Source organism: Pipistrellus hanaki (assembly GCF_964339955.1).
Source record: "Pipistrellus hanaki genome assembly, chromosome: 13".
Taxonomy (NCBI): Eukaryota; Metazoa; Chordata; class Mammalia; order Chiroptera; family Vespertilionidae; genus Pipistrellus; species Pipistrellus hanaki.
In genome coordinates this window covers 22937687-22956615 of record NC_140515.1, presented here as the reverse complement: position 1 = coordinate 22956615, position 18929 = coordinate 22937687, and the positions used below count along the sequence as shown (strand labels likewise).

The window sequence follows — 18929 nt, the reverse complement described above, 5'->3', positions numbered from 1 at the left end:
ATGAATGAATGAATGAGTTATGCGCGACATCCAAATTCCAAGTCTGGGAAGGAAGCTTAGCGCCTGCTAGGAGCGATGGGGAGCTCTGGAAATCCTGGCCAGGAGAGTGGAAGAGCGGGGGATCCAGCGGGTAGGGGCTGCTCTCAGAATCGCCTGGCCAGGCGGCGGACCAGCTAGAACCTCCCGCCCTGGAGTCGCCCCAGCTCGTCTAGGGGCCGGGCTCAGACAGCCGGCTGGGCGGCGGGCACCGAGCCCGGCCTCGTCCACGCTCCAGCCAACAGGAAGAGAAAGAGAGCGGCCAGACGAGGCTGGCCAGCTGGCCGGCGGGGAGTCCCAGGCGTGGGCGCCGGGATCGGGGGAACCCCAGCCGGCGCCTCCCGGCCTGGGTGCGTGGGGCAGGGGCTGGGGGCAGCGTCCCCCGTCCTGGGGCCTCCGCGTCCGCTGTAAAAGGGGGTTCCTTAATCCAAGGGCTGCTGCACGCACCGATGGGGGCTGGGGGCGAGGTGTGCCAGGAGGACCGAGAGGCCGGGACTGAGTGATCCGCGCCGAGAGGGAGGCGCGGACCCTCGGCTCCGGGCGGGAGGGGCCGGGGGCGGGGCCTGCGAGACGGGGCGGGGCCTGCGGGGCGGGGCGGGGCCGGCCGGCACCTGGGTGAGGTTGCGCCGCCCCGCCCCTCCGTACTTCCGTGTGCAGCGGCCCGGGAGGGAGGTGCTGCCCCGGGGTCCCCAGAGCGACCACCGCACCCGCCGCTGCCGCGCCGAGGCCCGGGGGGGACGCTTCCCCAGCTGCCGGGCCGTCCCTGTCCGGGGCCCCGACTCCCGCCCGCGCGCACGCCCCGCCCCGGAGCCGGCGGGGAGCCGGACCCCCGCCGCCGCGCCCCCAGGCGCCTGGCCCCGCGCCCGGAGGTGAGTGAGGGCCGAGCCCTTCGCGGGACCCGGGCCACCCCGAGGGCGCGCCGCCCCTCCCTCCCTCCCTGCCCCCTCCCGGCTCCCCGCTCCGGTTCCCGTTTCCGAAACTGAGAAACAGCCGCGGCGGCCAGACGCCGCGCTCCGGGACCCGCCGGTGTCCCCGTCCTCCCATCTGTCTGTCCCTCCGATCGGTCTCAGGGGTGGAGGCCAGCGCGTCCGTCTGCTCCCGGCCCTTCTGCCCGCCAGCGCCCCAGCTCCGCCGAGCGCCCTCCCGTCCCTCCCGTCCCTCCCGTCCCTCCCGAATCCCCGGGATCTTCTCTCCGTTCCTCTGTCCCCAACTTCTCTGTGTTCCCCTGTCCGCCTGTCCGTCTGTCCTTCGCCCTCCGCGTGCCCCCTCGCCCCCTCCAGTCCACCTCCCACCGCCCCTAGATCCTGCTCCCCGCGAACCGCGCCCCCGGCCCCGCTCGCCCCCCGCCTGTCCCGCCGTCTCTCCTTCCACCGGGGGCTCAGGCCTCGCCTCCCGCCCCTGCGTCCCTGTCCGGCCCACGCGGCGCCGCCTCCTCTCCTCGCTCTATCTCCTCTCGGTCTGGAGTCTCGGTCTCTCCCCACATCTGTCTCCCGGCTGGGCGTGGCTCTCGTCCCCGCCACCTCCCCTTCCCGCCTCGCCTGCTCTTCTGCTCCTCGGAGCCCCTTCCAGGACCTGCCTGCCCCGGCCTCTCCGCAGCCCGGACCCCACGCCCGCGGGGGCCCAGCCAGGTGAGGGGAGGTGGTGGGGAGAGCCAGGGTGCAAAGGCGGGAGGGGAGCCCGTCAGCACTGCTCCACTTCCCCAAACCCTCCGCTGAGCCCCCCACTGAAACCTCATCAGACGGACTCGCTCAGGGTGGGATGCTGTCCCCTGCCTTACATGCCTGGATCCTGTCTCCTGGAGCTGATTCCTCTGTAGCTGGGCTTGTGGGTGTGTTGTGTGCCTGTGTGTGCTTGGGTGTTCTTTGTCACTATCTGGATGTGTATGTATGTTTATCTGTTTGGGTGTTCTGAGGCTGTGTGTGCTGTGTGTGCTGTCTTAGTGTGTTCTTTATCACCAGACTCCCCTCTAGGTGTTGGTGTGTGTGTGTGTGTGTGTGTGTGTGTGTGTTTGTGTGTGTGAGAGAGTCTTTGTGTGCCTGCATATGTGCATGCCTGTGCGTCTGGAAGGTCCTTTGTTGCACACTGGGTGTGTCATGGTGACCCACTAGCCATGAGTACATTTAAACTGTTAATTGTGGGAGTTCATGGTGTCAGGGTACCCGCTCACCAGGCTCATGTGTGAGTAGATCTGTTTGAGTGTGTGTAAGTGTGTGCACCAAGGGAGGAGACTGGTCCCTCGAGTTTCCTCCTTCTTACTGTGGACTGAGCTGGATTGTGGTGGACAGACCAGCAGAGGGCAGCTGGAGAGGGGGGAAGGGGGGAAGTGAGAGAGAGTTAGTTGTGGAGGTGTTTGGACAGCTTTATCTGGCTATAGGGAGGTGGTGTAAGGGATCTGGTGTGTGACAGGCCTGGGCTGGGGGTGGGACTGGCGGTGGGGGCCTATGACTGATGGGAGACTCACAGTCTGACTGTATGAAACTGAGTGTGTGAGCTCGGGGAGTAACAGATTGTGGGGAACTGAGAGTGCCTGGGCGTGGGTGGCAGGAGCAGGAGGGGATGAAACAAGGTGTGTGGTGCCTGCGCCCTGGGGTGAGGGAAGGTGAGAGCCCCAGTGTGTGTGTGTGTGTGTGTGTGTGTGTGTGTGTGTGTGGGAGGCTGTGAGCGTTTGGGTGTGCAGGCAGCACATCAAGCCCAGCCCTGGCTGCTGGGGAGGGGGAGGCTCCCATCGCTCACCTATCCCCAGGTTGAAAGACACCAGACTAGTAGGGGTGTCGAACTCAATCAGAGAAGGGGCCAAAATCTAAAATCCAGCCTAAATCGCGGGCCGAATGGTTTACTGAACAGTCATAAACTGACAGTGTCATAAACTGACAGCGGAGTGCAGTGATGACAGCGAGGTGCGGGCCACATTGCAAGGCCTGGCGGGCTGGATTTGGCCCACGGGCCTTGTGTTTGACACATGTGCACCAGAGGGCAAGGCTTGGGGGTTTGTAGGGTTGTGACTAAGACCTTGGACTCTGGATCCAGGAAAGACTTGGGCACAAAAGTCACTGCCTGTGAAGAGCAAGAGACCGGAGCTAGGCCTCCCTAAGGCTGCTTCCTTACCTGCAGAAGGGAGAAAGTTGTGAGGTCAAGAGGCCTGAGTCAAAGGTCCTTTGGCACAGCTTGGCCCGTACTGAGTGCTCAGCACATGCTCAGTAAGTCTTATTTGGTGACCACTTACTTTCCTCCAGCTGGATGGTCTCCATTCTCTTGGGAGCTGGGGCTAAATAATAAGCCTAGGTAGTGCCCCAACTTTGTTTCTTGCTGGCGAGGTATCTGTTGCTCCCCTACCATTCCCTTGACTAGACTGCTTGTGGGAGGGAAGACAGCTGAGACCTGCCCCCCCCCCCCAGCATCTATCCCTGTTCATACCACATGACAATTCCCCCCCCCCTCCCCCCCCCCCGCCACCTGAGCAGTAGTGGTGGGGGGAAAGGAGGGGCGGTGACTTGGAGCTGTGGCTCCAGGGCACTGACACCATTTAGCTGGCACAGCTAATTGGAGTTTAAATTAAAATTAGAAATAACTTAACGTACAAACAAAAAGATAAGGAAGGATGCCTCAGCCCCCAGGGAATGCTTTTGGGGGTCTTCAGCTGGAAGAGGGGTCCCTATCCGGGGAGGGGAATCTTTTGTGGAGGAAAAGTACTCCGGCACCAGGGACCTTGTTGCCTTTGCCATTCTTTCCTTCGAGAACCTCTCCAAGACTCGTTTTTTTTTTATCTGATTTATTTTGTTTTTGCTGTATAACAGGCACAGCAAAAACAAAACAAATATGAGAATCATCTCAACTAGAATGTGCAAAACAAGGACCAAAATCATGTCACTATTCATTCATCACTCCCAATTTGAGTCCAGCACAGGCGCTGGCATGCCACATCATCGGAGCCTCAGAACCATGTGGCGAGATGTCTTCTCCCCGTTTGAAGGCTGAGACAAACTGAGGCCCAAAGGAATTCCCCAGGCCACAAAGTGGTGGTATTGATTGCACCCTACTCCTCCCAGGCCCTCAGGGCAACCTCTCGCAGACAGGAGGATCAGGAACAAGAGTTCTTGCTTTTCTGTATGTACTAGCCCGGAAAGGCTCAGAGGACGGAGACAGCATCCCAACCCCTAGCATGGAGCGAATACATACCCCGTGCCCTGGAATAGCTGGGCCCAACACCCTGTTTCACAGGAGAGAAAGTCAAGTTCAAAGAGACCTGACATCTTAGAGTCAGACAAGGCCGAACCAGGCGTGTGTCGGTTTTGCTGGGGAGAGCCTGTTTGGTGACGCTTCCCCGCTCAGCTCTTTCCTCTTGTTCCTGCAGGTCTACTGGAAACTGGCCCAGGTGCGGGCAGCAGGCCCACTTCTCCTGGTGGTGGCTGTGTGGTGGCGGTGGCGGCAGGAGCCAGGACTAAAGGCAAAGGGGAGCGGGGAGCCCCAGGTAAGACTAGATCCCCTGAGACAGATGGACAGTGGACAGGGTGGACTTCCTCTTTGGGTTCCTCCCCTTCCGCCCTGGAACCCAACTTGGTGGGGCAGCACACGGAGTCCACGGTCTGGGTGTGGGCCCTGGGTGCCCAGAGGGGGCAGCAGTTTGCCTGGAACTGGCCTCTGGCCCAGCAAAGGTTCTGACCTTGGAGCTCACAGGCCTGGGGCCCTGCGGTAGTTTGGGGTGAGGAGTAGTGACACTTCGCTGGTCAGAGAGGAGGTGTGTGTGAGCCAGGGGGTGCAGGTGGGTGTACCAGCTTTTCCATGGTCGCTTATCTCTGCTCCAGGCTGTCCTCACAGTCACACGGGGAAACTGAGGTTTGCCCTGGGAATGGAACGAAGCCTCCCAGCTCCTGGTACAATGAGCTCTCTTCTACACCCATTCCTACATTTCCCCAGCCTCTCTGGGGCCGGAGGAGGGATTCCAGATCTCCCTTCCCAGCCTTCAGATTGAGGACCAGCTGGGCAGAGTCACTGAGGGGGAATGGGGAAGGCTGCCGTCTCTGAGGCCTTTTACAAAGTTAGAGATTCTTTTCTCTGCTGCCGGCCTTGCCTCCTTCAGTCCCCGTTGTGAGGAACAGCCCTGGGAACTTACCATTGCGTGTCAGAGCCCAGTGAGCGGGCTTCTGGGGCATAGTGGGAGATTCTGAGAGCACAGAACCTAGGAGTGACAGTGGGGAGGGGTGGCAAAGGTAGTCTTTTCTCCGGGAGTCCTTCCTGATCATTGCCCCATTCCCACCCCTCTGGCTGTCAAGCGCCTACAAGTCTTGGGGGTCAGTAGACAAGTGGGCCTTACTAGGGATTGGGGTGCAGGGGTGGGAGTGGGGGCTGAACAAACCAGGGTCTCCACTGGGTCTTCTGTTTATTCGACCTACCTGCAGACCTGGTGGGGAGGAGGTGATGTGCTCTTGGCTGCTGAGCCTATGCTATCAGAGTTCAGGGGCCCCTTCCTCTTCCCCCTCCCCCCAGCACTGAGCCTCATTCCCTAAGAAGTCCAATTAATTAGCCTTGGAGCCAGCCCACTTTCTTTTTAAAATATATTTTTAATTGATTTTTAGAAGAGAAAGGGAGAGGGAGAGAGAGAAACATCAATGGGAGAGCGAAATATCAATCATCTGCCTCCTACACTGGGCATCAAGCCCGAAGCCCAGGCATGCACCCTGACTGGAATCACACCAGCAATCCTTTGGTGCACAGGATGAAGCTCAGCCAACTGAACCACACCAGCCAGGGCAGAGCCAGCCCATTTTCAACTCTAAAATATTACCGACCTAGCCCTAGCTGGTGTTGCTCAGTGGATAGAGCGTCAGCCTGTGGACTGAGTCTGGTCAAGGGCATGTGCCTAGGTTGTGGGCTCAACTCCCAGTAGGGGGTGTGCAGGAGGCAGCCGATCATTGATGTTTCTATCTCCCTCTCTGTTTCTCTCTGAAATCAATGAAAAAACTGTTTTAAAAAATAATTTTAAAAAAATAAACTATTGCTGACCTAGTTGGCATAGACATATACTCACAAAAACTGAGGCTGCACTTGGCACCCATGCCCACAAGTGCCTGCACATGCACGTGCGCGCATGTACACAGGTGTTCACATGCACTCGCCCACAGGCATGCTCCGACATGCACACAGATGCTCACCCGGTCCCTGTGCTCTCAGCTGTCTGCCCACACACACCACACTGTGCCCATTCTGGGTCAGGAAGTGGGGGTCCTTGGCCAGAGTCACAGCCCCGCTTGTGTCTGGCGCTGAGTGTGAGGTTTGAGGGTGGCCGTGACCACAGGTGCTCCGGGGGCTGGCACACAACGGAATATAGGCCCTGCCCAGGCATTTGCTAGCTGTCCTGCCCAGCTGGCCCGGTCCTCCAGGCTGAGGAGGGCTTGGCCATGGAGTTGGGGGAGCAGGGGTGTGGGGGAGGGCCGTGTCAGCTGTGCCGGCACCGTTTGTGGCTGCTGCCACAGAGGAGGAAGGGGGCTGCCTGTGGTCATTGGGCCACGGTGCTCGCAGGCTGGGGGGCGGGAGGGGTCCCACTGCCCTGCAGCGTCCCGAGGTGCATGCCTGGTGGAGGTGGAGGGCGGGGATGCAGAAAGGATCCTTCTCTCGGGCGGTCTGGGCACTTTCCAAGGACTGGGGCCCACGGGGGGAGGCCCGTCTGTCCGAGGTGTTTCCGGAGGCTCACTTCCTCTGGGCTGCCCAGGATGTGGTTTCACAGCAGGACTGACCAGCCTGCCATCTGAGGCTTGTCTGTGAGGGAAGTTGCATTTGGCCAGGGGATTAGGCCGACTGACCAGGCTTTCCAGAGCCAGGGCTGGCCAGGCCTTGATGGAGGCTCGGGGAGCCCTCTGCCATGAAACCCTCCACGATCCTGGCTTCACGCTTGCTCCAAGCCAAGGCTCAGAGCGTTAGATCCGTGGGCTCGGCCCCCTGTGTGTGAGTGGCCATGGCTGGGCTGCATCCCTGGGCTGAGGTGGCTCCAAGCAGCTGTATGAATGAACCCGGGCAAGTGGCTTTGATGCCCAGTGCCTCAGTTTTCCCCTCTGACAAATGAGAGAACGATAGCATTTGCCTTTGTGGTGGTGTGCCAGAAACAACAGATAATGTATGCAAAGTGGCTAGCACTGTGCCTGGCACATTGTTAGTAGTTATGTAAAGCACATAGTTAGTTGTTATGTAAAGAACCCCAGTTCATGGAACTGTTCAAAACACAGCAAGTGGCACTTGCTGGGGCCATTATGTCAGATGGCCTGGGCACTGGCCCAGGGTCACGGGCCAGGTGGCTGAGAAGCCGGGTCTCTGGCTCCCTCATGCCCCCTGGGTTCCGCCTTCAGAGGCCACGCTCCAGGGCGGGGAGGGTTCCGTGGGTTCAGTAGGTCCTGTGTCCTCCGAGAAGAGGAGCTCCAGGGTGAAGAGCTGTGCCCACTCAGCGGCCCAGCTCCCTCCTGCTCTGCTCCCCTTCGCTTTCTTTCAAAGAGAGAAGAATAGATCTCATGACAAATTGAGGGGAAAGGTAGTCCAAAGCTGCTGCCGCCCCCTCAGGCCTCTCTTGGCACCCCCCCTTATCTCGCCCCCCCACCCCCAGGACATTGGGCTTGGAGAAGCTGAGGCTGGCAATGAGGGGGTGGATGGTGAGCCCTCCTGCCAGCCTGCCTACATTTCAGACCCCTGGAGTCAGTCTTTGGGCTGGGGATGGAGGCGGACCTCTGGGGCTGATGGCAGCTAGAGGGAGTGGGGAGAGCTAGAAATACCTCACACACACACACACACACACACCCTTGACAAACTGAGGCACAAGTGCATGGCGGGCCCTGCCTGTCTCTCTCAGACAAGGTTGAGCTGAGCTTTGGCCTTTGCTCTCCGGCGCCAAGAGGCTTGGGACCTCAGGTGTGGGTGGTAATGATGGTGGGGTTGGCAGGTGCTGGGAGGCTAGAGGGCTGGAGATTAGCATTTCCCCGCGTTAAGAGTGTGAGGGCACCCTGAAGGTTTAGGGGCAAGACCTCTGCAGGCATCAGACAGACCTGGGTTCAAATTCTTGCTGGCTGTGTACTGGCTGTGTACTCTTGAGCCAGGGACTGGACTGCTTGGCGCCTCAGTTGCCTCATCTGTGAGATGGGTCATTGTGACTGGGACAGAGGAGTAAAGGAAGGCAGTGGCTGCGGAGGTCAGGGGGTGATGAGGGAGGTTGGGTGGGGCAGGACAGGGAGGAGAGGGGTCTGGGTTTATCAGAGGGGAAACGGGAAACATGGGGACTTAGGGAGACGGGGGGGGGGGGGGATGAGATCCTAAAAGACCCACCTAATTACCGAGGCAGAAGACTAGGGGGGCCAGGCCAGAGGGCGGAGAGCCGTGAGCAGGCAGGTGCAGGGCCTGGGGCGGTGGGGGTGCCTGGATGGGGACAGCAGGCAGAGAGGAGAATGGACTTCAGGATAGACTGCAGAGGCGGAAATGATGGTGTTGCCGTGTAGGCAGAAAGGCGGGGGAGGAAAACGACCCCCAGGTGTCTGGCCTGAACTACTGGGCAGGCACTGGAGCTGCTGGGAGGTGGGGGCAGCTGGGTGGGGGGTGTCGGCAGGTCTATTTTGGACGTATCTGAGTACCTCTGGAGTGTGGTGAGGTCAGGGAGGCAGGTGGCTCAGGAAGGCCTGGGCTGGAAGCCAAGAGGTAGCATGTACAGCCCAGGCTGGGGGGGGGGACAGGGTTCAGTGGGCCTTTGGTGGAGGCTCTGGGTACGGGTCCAGGTGACTGTCCTTTGAAGGTCCCTGCCAAGGTGCCCGGGAGGGCAGGCTTGTGGTGGCTGAGCTGCTGTTTTCACAACAGCCCCGGAAGCTTTGGATCAGTCTGTGGCTGTGTTGGGTAAACAGGTGCAGCGGAGCAGCCAGTCGACGAGGCCCCAGGCTGGCTCAGATGTCTGCTTGCCGTGGGCTGTGGGTGTTGGGGGCTGGAGGGTGGGGGAAGACAGGAGGATTGCAGGGTCTTAGAGTATCAGGGCTGGAGAAAGCTTAGAGGTATTCAGTGTCAGGACAGGGAAACGGAGGCCCTGAGAGGGACAGCAGCTGGCCTGGGGCCTGCCAGTGGACTCGGGCTTCCTTTGCCCAGCCCAGTCTCTTCCCAGAGCAGCAGACCAAAGCTGGTCCCTGCAGGGCTGGGTGGCTTGAGAGCCCATTACCTCCGGATCCAAAGAAGTTTGGAGGCTCCTGGGAATGGGGCTGGGAGCTGCACTCAGCACAGCCTCCTAGGCTGCACCCTTCCTTTCTCCAGATGATGCCAGAGCGCCATGGCCAAGCTCTAGGGGCACTCAGCGCAGACCAGATCTGAGCTAGACCTGCCCAGCCCACACCCAGCCCCCCCACCCGCCATGGGACGGCCCTGCCTCTCCAGCTTTCTTCTAATCCCTGAAGTGTGGAGACATCATCTGGGCCCAATCCCAGATTGGCCCAATCCCCACTTTTGTGGGGATTGACAACAAAAGCCTTGGGGGGCCATCTCCCCTTCTCCCAAACACAAAGATGATTGTCAACCAGCAGGAAAACCGTGGCGCCTCTGTGGGTGCGGAGAGAAGGGCTGAGGGGTAGGCTTGGGCCTGTCCCCGTTGGGGGGCCGTGGAGGAGCCGTTCCCTCCCCAACCACAGGCACATGCCCTTGCCCCGCTGGAGGCCCGGTGGATAGTGCTGGGGCTAGAGAACCAGAAGGTCCCTCTCTGCCTCTCCCAGGGGCAGTCCTGTTGGCTTTGTGTGAATTGTTCCACCTCTCTTGGTCAGTTTCTGTCCAGGGAAGGTCATGTGTGGGTGCCTGGCATAGCCATTGTGCCTGCACAGGTTCAAGCCCTCCCTTCTGGGTGCCAGGCCTGAGACTGCCTCATCCTCACCCTCCAGCCTCTGCTGACTTCCCCTCCGACAGGTGGGCGAGAAGAGCCTGCCCAGCAATGAGCCCGACCCTCCCACTCCTTCCCTGACCTCCCACTCCTTCCCTGACCCTCCCACTCCTTCCCTGACCCTCCCACCCCTTCCCTGACCCTCCCACTCCTTCCCTGACCCCCCCCCCCCACTCCTTCCCTGACCCTCCCCTGAACTTTGGACTTTGCCGGGGTCAGGAGGGACTTTCCCCTGCCCGACAGCAGGCTGCCCTCCCTTCTCCCAGCCACTGTGCCCCGGAGCTGCCTTAGAAACAGCTACATTTGGACTTTCCTGGGCCAGATCCTAGGCAGACACGCGCGGGTCCTTCAAGACTCGTGTTCCCTTTGAGCATGTGGGTCTCCGTGCCGATCAGCGCACGAGGGCAGTGATGCCCTGTGTGGTCTGCGTGGGCCTGGCTGTCTGTCGACACCCGAGAGCCAGTGAGTCGGGGTGTGTTTCTCAGTGTGTGTGTCACTGGCGTTGTCATAGGAGCGTGTATATGCCTGTGGCTGCAGCTGCCTGTGTCCAACTGCAGGCAGGCTGCTCCTGTGTGACTGTGTTTGGGTTGGGGGAGTGCCGTGTGTGTGGTTATTCTGGGAGAGGTCCCGGCATACCCCCACCCGGCTCCTCACAGAGGCCCCTTGTCCTCAGCCCTGCCATGAAGGGCCCTTTCTCCCTTTCTCCCTGGGGCTGAGCCAAGGGCTTCCCAACCCTGCCGCCAGCTGGGGGACTCAGAACCTGCGCCTGGTGTGGCCGGTGCCCCCGAGAAGGCCCTTCTCTCCCCCCCTCCCCCCACTCACACACACACATGCTGGCAAGAGCAGGTGTGAGCCGATGCCAGCCAGCGTTTCAAGTCCTGCTTCTCAGACTCTTCCAGACCCTCTGGCTGGGCAGGCCCATGGCACCTCTGCTCATCCTCAGACTGAAGCTCTCCTTGACCCCCAGCCAGCGTTCCAAGTCCTGCTTCTCAGACTCTTCCAGACCCTCTGGCTGGGCAGGCCCATGGCACCTCTGCTCATCCTCACGCTGCCCCAGCCCCGCTCCCTCCCTTCATCCTGTCACTGCCTGAGCAGTGGTCAGAGCCTCCTCTGAGCACATATTTATGTGACTGTCCTCACCAAGCTGTGGGGTCTATGAGTCTGGCGTGCCTTGTCACTGTAATGAGGAGAGCTGGGGGTGACCTGGGGCTGGAGTGGGCTGCACCCCATCATGTGCAGGTATCGCATGCATGTGTTTTCTGGGGAAGAGGGCCCAGGTCTTTCATTGGCTCTTAAGATATAGTCACCCCTTTTGCAACTGCAAGTTTCAGTCACGCTGCCCACGGCTCTCCACGGATTCCCCTCTAATTCCAGCGGCCGGGCCAGCAGCGGGCTTTTTGAACGTCCTGGGACAGTGAGGTGTTCCATAAGGGCTGAGAAGGGTGAGCTGGAGGCAGAGGCACTGCCTGCACAACAGACCCAAGTCCTCCGCAGACACCTGCACAGGGTACCTGCTGGGATGAGTGGGTGGGTGTGTGTGTGGGGGGGAGAGGGGGATGGGCATGGTGCCAGGGAGCAGCTGGCTTCCTGGGGAGTGGGGAAGGATCCAGGGCTAACCTTTAGAACTGTCTGGAAGGATTCGTAGGAATTCAGGAGGACATTCTGAGGAACTGCATATGCAAAAACAGGGAAGCTTGAAAGTGGGGCACAGGCTGAGGCAATGGCTTTCTCCAAGGTCAGTGGGAGCCAGGAGCTTCCAAGCTGTGGGGAGAATGAATAGAGAGCAGCCAGGAGTGGTGGCAGCGGGGAGAGGTTTCTGGGGAAAGGGAGGAGAGTCTAGGCACTGGCTGGTGTGTGGGGGAGGTGAGGGAGGGGATGAGAAGGAACCTTGTGGCCGAGGCTCCTGTCCTGGGGAGGAGCAGGTGTAGGGAGCACCCCTTGTTCTGGGACCATAGCTGGTCCTCCTCCCAGGACAGGACAGGGCACGTAGAGGCTGGCATACAGGCCCTGGTGGGGGGCCTTGAAAGGTCTTGCTAACCCTTCCTCCCCACCCCCTGCTCTTCTTCCTGGGTCCGTTTCCTGGGTTGTGAAACCCTTGTGGCCTCCTCAGCTTGCTTCCGCAGGGGAAGGCCGCCTGGGGAGGCCGTCCTCCCAGCCAGGCTGCTACCCGCCTGCCCAGCTTGGCAGCTTCCGCCACACCCGGCCCCTGCCCTGTTGCAACTCTGCCAGGGCCAGCCCCGCTCCCTGCTGCGGATCACACTGCCCTCACTCCTTCTCCCTTCCTCCGCCTGGGCCTCACGTGCCCCCCGCCTCCTTCATTCAACCTTCAAGGCCTTTGTGGGCTGCACTTCGTAGGTCCAAGCGGGGTCTGCATCTCTAGGGGGGCCTAGTCTGACACCATCGCCACCCCGTCTTGGTGCTGCTGTCTCTGGGCAGGCAGCAGGTGCCGCCCCACGGCTGGGCAGGAGAGGGTTGCGTTAGAGGGGCTCCTCTGCTCCTCAGGGGTCTGTGTAAGGGAGCAGACCTCAGACCCACCGGGTGGCCTCGCTGATGTCTCCTCACCCTGGTTTGCTGGAGCTCTGCAGGCCGCCTCTCGCTTGCCTGGCACACTTTCTCAGGGACCTCCCTCCAGGTTCACACACACTCCAAAGCCTGGCCAAGGCCTTTCTCCTCAGGCCCCCTTTGCCCCTCTGTCCAGTGGCATCACCCTGTGGCCTGTGAGGCAGAATCAAATGCCAGGGAAGGGCTGGGGTGGAGGGGCCAGGTCAGCTCTGCGGGCCGGGGACCCTCATTATCTTCGGTTTCCCCATCTATACGTTCGCATCAGTCACTAAAGGCCCTTCTCTTGGAGACAGTTTGGCTTGCTGGGTTTTATTTTCCCCCTTTAACAAAAGTCGTTATCAAACAATTCACACACGATTGTAGGAAAAATTAGAAAATGCATTCCTGTTCCTGGTGGTGCCACTCCTCAGGCTGTGTCCCCTCCATGCCTCCTTTGCTGGAACACACTGATGTGCACGCACGTGGATGTGTAACATGCGTATTTGTCCTCTGTGTCCGGGCGCTCCCACTGCCCCAGACTGGCTGGGAGCAGGTTTCCGCCACCCCGAGGGGGTACCCTGCTCTGGCCTGGCCGAGCACCGCCTCTTCTCTCTGGTGCTGGTCTGTGGCAGGGTGAGGGCCCTTTTCCCCCTGGGACTGGAGCCCAGCATTGCCCAGCCTCCCCTGTTTGGAAAACCTGACGCTGGCCCAAGCAGCTGGGACGAGAGGGAAGGCAGCGGTTCGGGGTCTGTGTGTGTACAGAAGGGGTAGTTCTCAGGGTCAGCCTAGGATCAGCCTGCAGCGGGCTGGGTGGATAGGCCCTGATCAAGCACAAACACCTGTCTCCTGCCATCCTCTCCTCTCTGTTTGCCTTCTCTGTCCTCATGAGTGTGCTGTGTGTGCTGCTCCTGGCCCATTTATTTCTCTGCCTCTGCCCCCTCTTCCCCTTCATCTCCTCTTTCTGACATGGCAGGCCTGGATTCAAGTCCTTCTTTCACCATGTACTGTCCGGGTGATCTGAGGCAAATCACTTAGCCTCTCTGAGCCTGTTTTTTCGTCAGTAAAATACCCACCTTCCGGACCTGCACAGGGATAGAATATGCTAATGCAATCACACAGCCTCAGAAAATGGCAGTCCTTTTGGGGCTCCGATAGTTGCACCCAGGCCCTTTGAGTCCAAGTCCAGTGCTCTGTGTTTCAGTGGGCTGCCTTCACTTCAGGTTAGCGAAGCAGCAGCATAGAGACTCGGAGCCCACAGGCAGCTGGGCTGGCCTCAGCTGGCTCCAAGGAGATAGTCCCCATGGGACCCTGTGTAGGGTCCAGCCCCTGCCACCTCCATGGCCCTGCAGAGCAGTGATGAGGCTGAGCCCGTGGCCTTCCTCTGGGGCCTGTGAGCCTGGGCCTATTTGCATGGGGCTATAAATAGTTGGCACACCTTGCTTTTGTGCCGTTATTTCACCTCCTGGCCTTCCCGCCAGTGTGCAGACGTCCTATGAGGTGAGTGGGCAGCCCTGGCTCCGCTGAGCAGTGGGGGCCTGGAGTGCAGGGACCCAGGGTCTCTCAGAGTCACACAGTGGTGGAAGGAGATGCCGGCTCACGGGGTCTCTCTCCCTCCTGGGGTCCGGGCAGTATACAGTTGGGGTAGAGGAAGTGATAGAGCCTGGCAGGACCCACGCTCTGGTTTTAGACCTAGGAATCAGGGCGAGGTCTCCCTCCCTGTGGCCTGGTGGTACAGGTTTGGGGCCAGGACCCACTGTGGTTGTGGTTTTCCCCTGGTGGCTTCTAGCTAACTGTGAGCCAGCAGCTGCTCTGAGAGTGGCTGCAAAGAGCTGGAGGCTCAGCCCCGGCTCTGACACCCCCGTTCTCTCCTCCTTGTGACTGGGTGGTCTCCATGGACAGCTCCCGGCGGGCCACCTGGAGGCCAGGGAGGCGTGGAGTCTGTGGGCCCTCTGGGCTGGGCCCCACGGGGAGGCAGGAGAGGAGGAGCCGCCAGCAGGTGTGTTCCAGAGAGTTGGCTGCCCTGACTGAGAAGGGGGCTCAGCTATCAGGACTGTCATCCAGGCGGGCGGGTGGGTGAAATAGATGCAGTGGGGGGTGTGAGGATGCTTCATGCACCGAGAAGGGAGGTGCACGGGTGAGAAATGGGTGCTGAGGCCAGAAGTAGTGGTAGCATTAACAAGACCCCACCTCAGGCCTGTGGGGTTGATGTTGGCTCTTGTCCAACACAAGTTCTTGTCATGACGGGCCTGCACTAAGGGACCCTCGTCATCTGGGAATGGGGCTGACTGAGCCTCAGAGGGACCAAGAACCCTGCATGGAGTCCCACAGCCAGGGCAGCATTGGAGTTAGGGCGTTGCCACTGGGCAGCTTGACCATTATTTTGCCCCCAGGCCCTGCCCTGGCCTCCCCCCCCCCCCAGGAGCCGCACCTTTGTCCCTCCCCACCTCCCACTCAACCCTCATTCCCTGTGTCACTCGGAAAGTCCAGCGTTATTGCCCCAACTGGTCTCCAGGTTATTGCCCCAGCTGGTCTCCAGGTTATTGCTCCAGGTGTATTGTCCCAGCTGCATCTCCAGGTTATTGCCCCTGTTCTCGATTGTCTTGTGAGGAAGCATGCGGCTGAGCCACGTCTGCTGGGCTCAGACCCAGAGAAGTGGGTGCAGACATGTAGCAGTGTGCGCTGTGCAGGGAGGGGCCCTGCGCTTCTTCTGGACTCTCAGGGAGCACTCACCTGGCTGCTCCCGGCATTGGACGCTGGGCCGGGCAGACGGCAGGAGCGGTGTGATGTCCTTTCTGCCGGGAGGTTTGGGACGCTCACCGACTCTCACAGCCCCTCCCAGTCAGACCCATGCAGCTCCGTCCTCACGTCAACACCACCTGAGTGCCCACCACCTGCCGCCCACTCCATGTCCTCGCAGGCACACACATCTCCTCACACACTCTAACTCGCACACTCACACACACTCAGCCCACAGCTGGCGCTCCTCCCTTCTACTGGGAGGTCCTGGTGGCTGGCCTGGCTGGACTCAGGATGAAGGCTTTGGGGCTGGGCTCAGATGTGAGTTCACACCCCTCCTCCCCCCCCCCCCTCACTCCCTCGGAGTAGGAGCCAGGCCCAGGCAGGGGACATGACGGTGTCTGCCCGCCCCCCATCCCCGCCGGCCCCTCTGCTCTGGCTGCTGGCCTCAGAGGACTGGCCAGGCTGTTGGGCTGGACTGCAGGCTGAGGTCAGTGTTTCCTGTGAGCTCATCTGGCTGAAAGCTCCCAGCAGACCCGCTGTGCTCTGACTGCCTATGGAGGAGCCAAGGGATCCTTCCCTGGGCAGGGTGGCTGCTGCATGTGTACACATACGTGTGCAGGGGAGGGGTCAGTGTCTGAGCCCGCCACTCTGCGGCCTGAGTTCAGGATGGAGGAGGAGTTCATATGTATGTGCATACACATGAGTGTGTGTCCCTTCAACCCATGTGGCGCCTAAACCCCAAGCCAGGGTCCAAGCAGGTGTGTGAGTGTGCATGCACGGGCTTGCACAGGTGAGCATCCCTCACGAAACACAGCCCGGAAGACCCCCAGGGTCTTCTCCTGAAGTGACCCTTGGTGTGAGGAATGTGAGGAATGGAGGGGTGTGGGGCGAACTGGTGTGGTCTAAAAAGCAGATTCAGCGTTGCACTGAGCATTAAAATCGTTTTATATTGTATTTAGGAAATAATTTGTTTGAAAGTGCCGGCAAACTTCCGGGAAGGCGAGAGGCCCCAATCCTCAGGGGCTCGGGCTCAGAAGGTCAGGCCACGCTGTGGGCGGGGCCGCGCACCGCCCTGGCCTCGGAATGCAGCGGGCGCTCCTCAGTGGAACTCTAACTTTAGGTCCTGGCGTGGCTTCCCAGCGAGCGTCCGTTTCCCCATTTGAAAAGTGGATGTGGTCATTTTGGCCCTGCGTGTCTTCCCGGGTGTTTAGGAGCAGATATTTTTGAAAACCAAGAAGGGCTGAGTGGGCAGGGTGTGGGGGGAAGGGGCGCTGTCCTTCACATCTCGGCCCGCACAGGCTGGGTGCCAGGCACGGAGCAGTAGGTGTGCTCAGCGGGGCATTAAAGGAGGCGTGGAATGACTTTACAGGGTTTTGTAAGGGGGTTCCCGCCTGGAGTCGGGGTCACCAACCAAGGGGGCTGTGCCAGCCAGCTTTCACCTGCTGTTCCATCTTCTAGGTTTACCAGGGATGCCACAAAGCTTGACTTAACCTAAAACTTTTCAACTTCAACATTTTAAGCACCGTGTGGACCAAACTCGGTTCTGTGAGAGCTCTGTGGGGAGTGGCTACTGACCTGTTCCCGCTGGCCCTGCCCTGCCGGCCTGCTTCACCCGTTCTCCCTCCCCTGCCCCATCACAGGCCCCAACATGGCACCGTTCCTGCGCATCGCCTTCAACTCTTTCGAGCTGGGATCCCTGCAGGCCGCGGACGAGGCGAGCCAGCCCTTCTGTGCTGTGAAGATGAAGGAGGCACTCAGCACAGGTAGTGCTGGAGGCTGGACCCTGGGAGGCACAGCAGCCAGGCGGGCTGGGAGCCTGGGCCTAGTGGGGGGCAAAGGCGGGGCCCAGCCTTGTGCCCCCAGAACCTCTGAGGGATCCTTCCTCAACCTCGTCTCCCTGCCCAGCCCAGCTATGGAGGCTGGACAGCTACCAACTGCATGGAGCCCTCACTGGGGCTGGAGGCTCTGGCTCCTCCTCACCCAACAGTTTCCACATGTCCATGTGCCAGGCCCTGTGCTGGGCACCGAGGACACCACAGTGCTCCAGGGATGGCCTGGCCCTGCCCTCGGGGGGCGTTCCGCCAGGTGGGGGAGCCAGACGATGAGTCCTGTGAAAAGGAAGCTGAGAGTAGGCACGCTCCCAGGCTGGAGTCAGGGACGTGGTCCTGGGAGGGCAGACCATTCCTTCTTGCTTCTGCCTTCATCTGGTGAACCCTGGCTCATCTTCTAGGTCTCAGCTGAGCTGTCTCTTCCGGGAGCTTTCCCACCCCTAAGGCCGGGGCAGGCCCCCCTCATGGGTGGGTCTGGAACTGGCCTTGCCCACCCCAATTTCAGGACAGCTAGGATTTAACATTTACTGGGGGCACCAACTGGCCCATGTCTCTGCCGGTGACTGAGGCGCCAGGAGGGCAGGCCCCCAGGTGTAACTTTTCATTCTGCCGCGTTCCTTGCCTCCCATATAGTGGCTGCCATGGGGCAGCTCTCAGCACAGGTTCCCTGAGTCAGTGCATAGGGAAGGGGGCATCTGGGTGGGACTGGAAGAAGAGGGAACAAAGGCAAAGGCCTGGCGATGGGACCTGGCAGGACCCACAGGGAGCCGCCACGGTTCTGTGTCCGGGCGTGTGTTGTGAGAGGAGGAGGCTGGTGGGGTGAGCAGAGCACAGTCGCGCAGGCTGAACGGCGGGACTCAGTCAGTCACATGGGCCATCGAGAGAGAGCCGGGCGGATTCTGTCCGGGCTGAAGCCTGTGGGAAGTCTGGAAAGGGAGGGACAGAGGGGCCCTCGCCCGAGGTGACTGGCTCGGCCCTCGCTGCAGAGCGCGGGAAGACGCTGGTGCAGAAGAAGCCCACCATGTACCCCGAGTGGAAGTCCACGTTCGACGCCCACATCTACGAGGGCCGCGTCATCCAGATCGTGCTGATGCGGGCAGCCGAGGACCCCATTTCCGAGGTGACGGTGGGCGTGTCAGTGCTGGCCGAGCGCTGCAAGAAGAACAACGGCAAGGCCGAGTTCTGGGTGAGGGCGCGTGAGCCGCCGTCCTGTATGCCTGTGCGTGCGTGCGTGCGTGCGTGCGTGTGTGTGCACACGGGGAGTGAGCGTGGCCGCTGGGTGCAGCTTTGCAGCTGAAACAGCCGAGTTCGAATCCCAGCACTGCAATGTACCAAATCCTGGCTTTTCCATAAAAAGGAGAAGCTGCTAAAAGACCCTACCTCAGTGTTGGTCGCTCAGATGGAATGAGTGGCTGGGTGTGAAGGGCTGATTGCAGAACCGGCACAGGGTGGGAGCTAAAGAGAGCCAGTCTTGTTATTGAAACCACCTTTTTTCCCTTTTGGTTTTGTAAAGGCAGGGTGTGCCCATAGGAAAACATTCCGCACTGTACGTAAAAGCGAGTCTGGCCCTAACCCCCGGCCCAGGGCTCCCTTCTCAGAGGCACCCACTGTTCCCAGTGCCGTTGGGAATCGCTGCAGAGAGTCCAGGCCCAGGCAGGCACTCGGGAACGGCAGCTATGATCTTCCCCACAGCGAGAAGGGGAAGGCGGATGGTCCGTCACTCACCTGCCAAACCACACATGTGGCCACAGCTGCCAGCACTGGCAGAGAAGCCCCACGCCCTAGGGCCACATGTGGTCTCCTGCAGCCAAGATGTCCCCGCTAGACAAGACTTGTGACCATCAGCCCTCAGGAAGGGCTGAAGGCATTGGGCCAAGAGAGTTGGTTCAGGGCTGCACTTGACCCTT

The 18929-nt window shown here is 60.4% G+C and overlaps 1 protein-coding gene across 2 annotated transcripts in view; it reads left to right on the top strand.

Annotated features, from left to right (window-relative positions):
* The first annotated feature begins 888 nt into the window (after nucleotides 1–888).
* The window catches only part of PRKCD (protein kinase C delta), a 28319-nt gene continuing 10278 nt past the window's right edge, over nucleotides 889–18929 (top strand). The window contains exons 1-4 of one of the 2 annotated variants that reach the window (XM_084903160.1): nucleotides 889–905; nucleotides 4388–4504; nucleotides 16834–16956; nucleotides 18009–18208. In XM_084903160.1, the coding sequence (XP_084759286.1) occupies nucleotides 16842–16956; nucleotides 18009–18208 (315 nt within the window). In that variant the 5' untranslated portion in view covers nucleotides 889–905; nucleotides 4388–4504; nucleotides 16834–16841. Of the gene's footprint in view, nucleotides 906–1645; nucleotides 1665–4387; nucleotides 4505–16833; nucleotides 16957–18008; nucleotides 18209–18929 lie in introns of those variants that run through there. The other variant, XM_084903159.1, reaches the window with a different exon arrangement.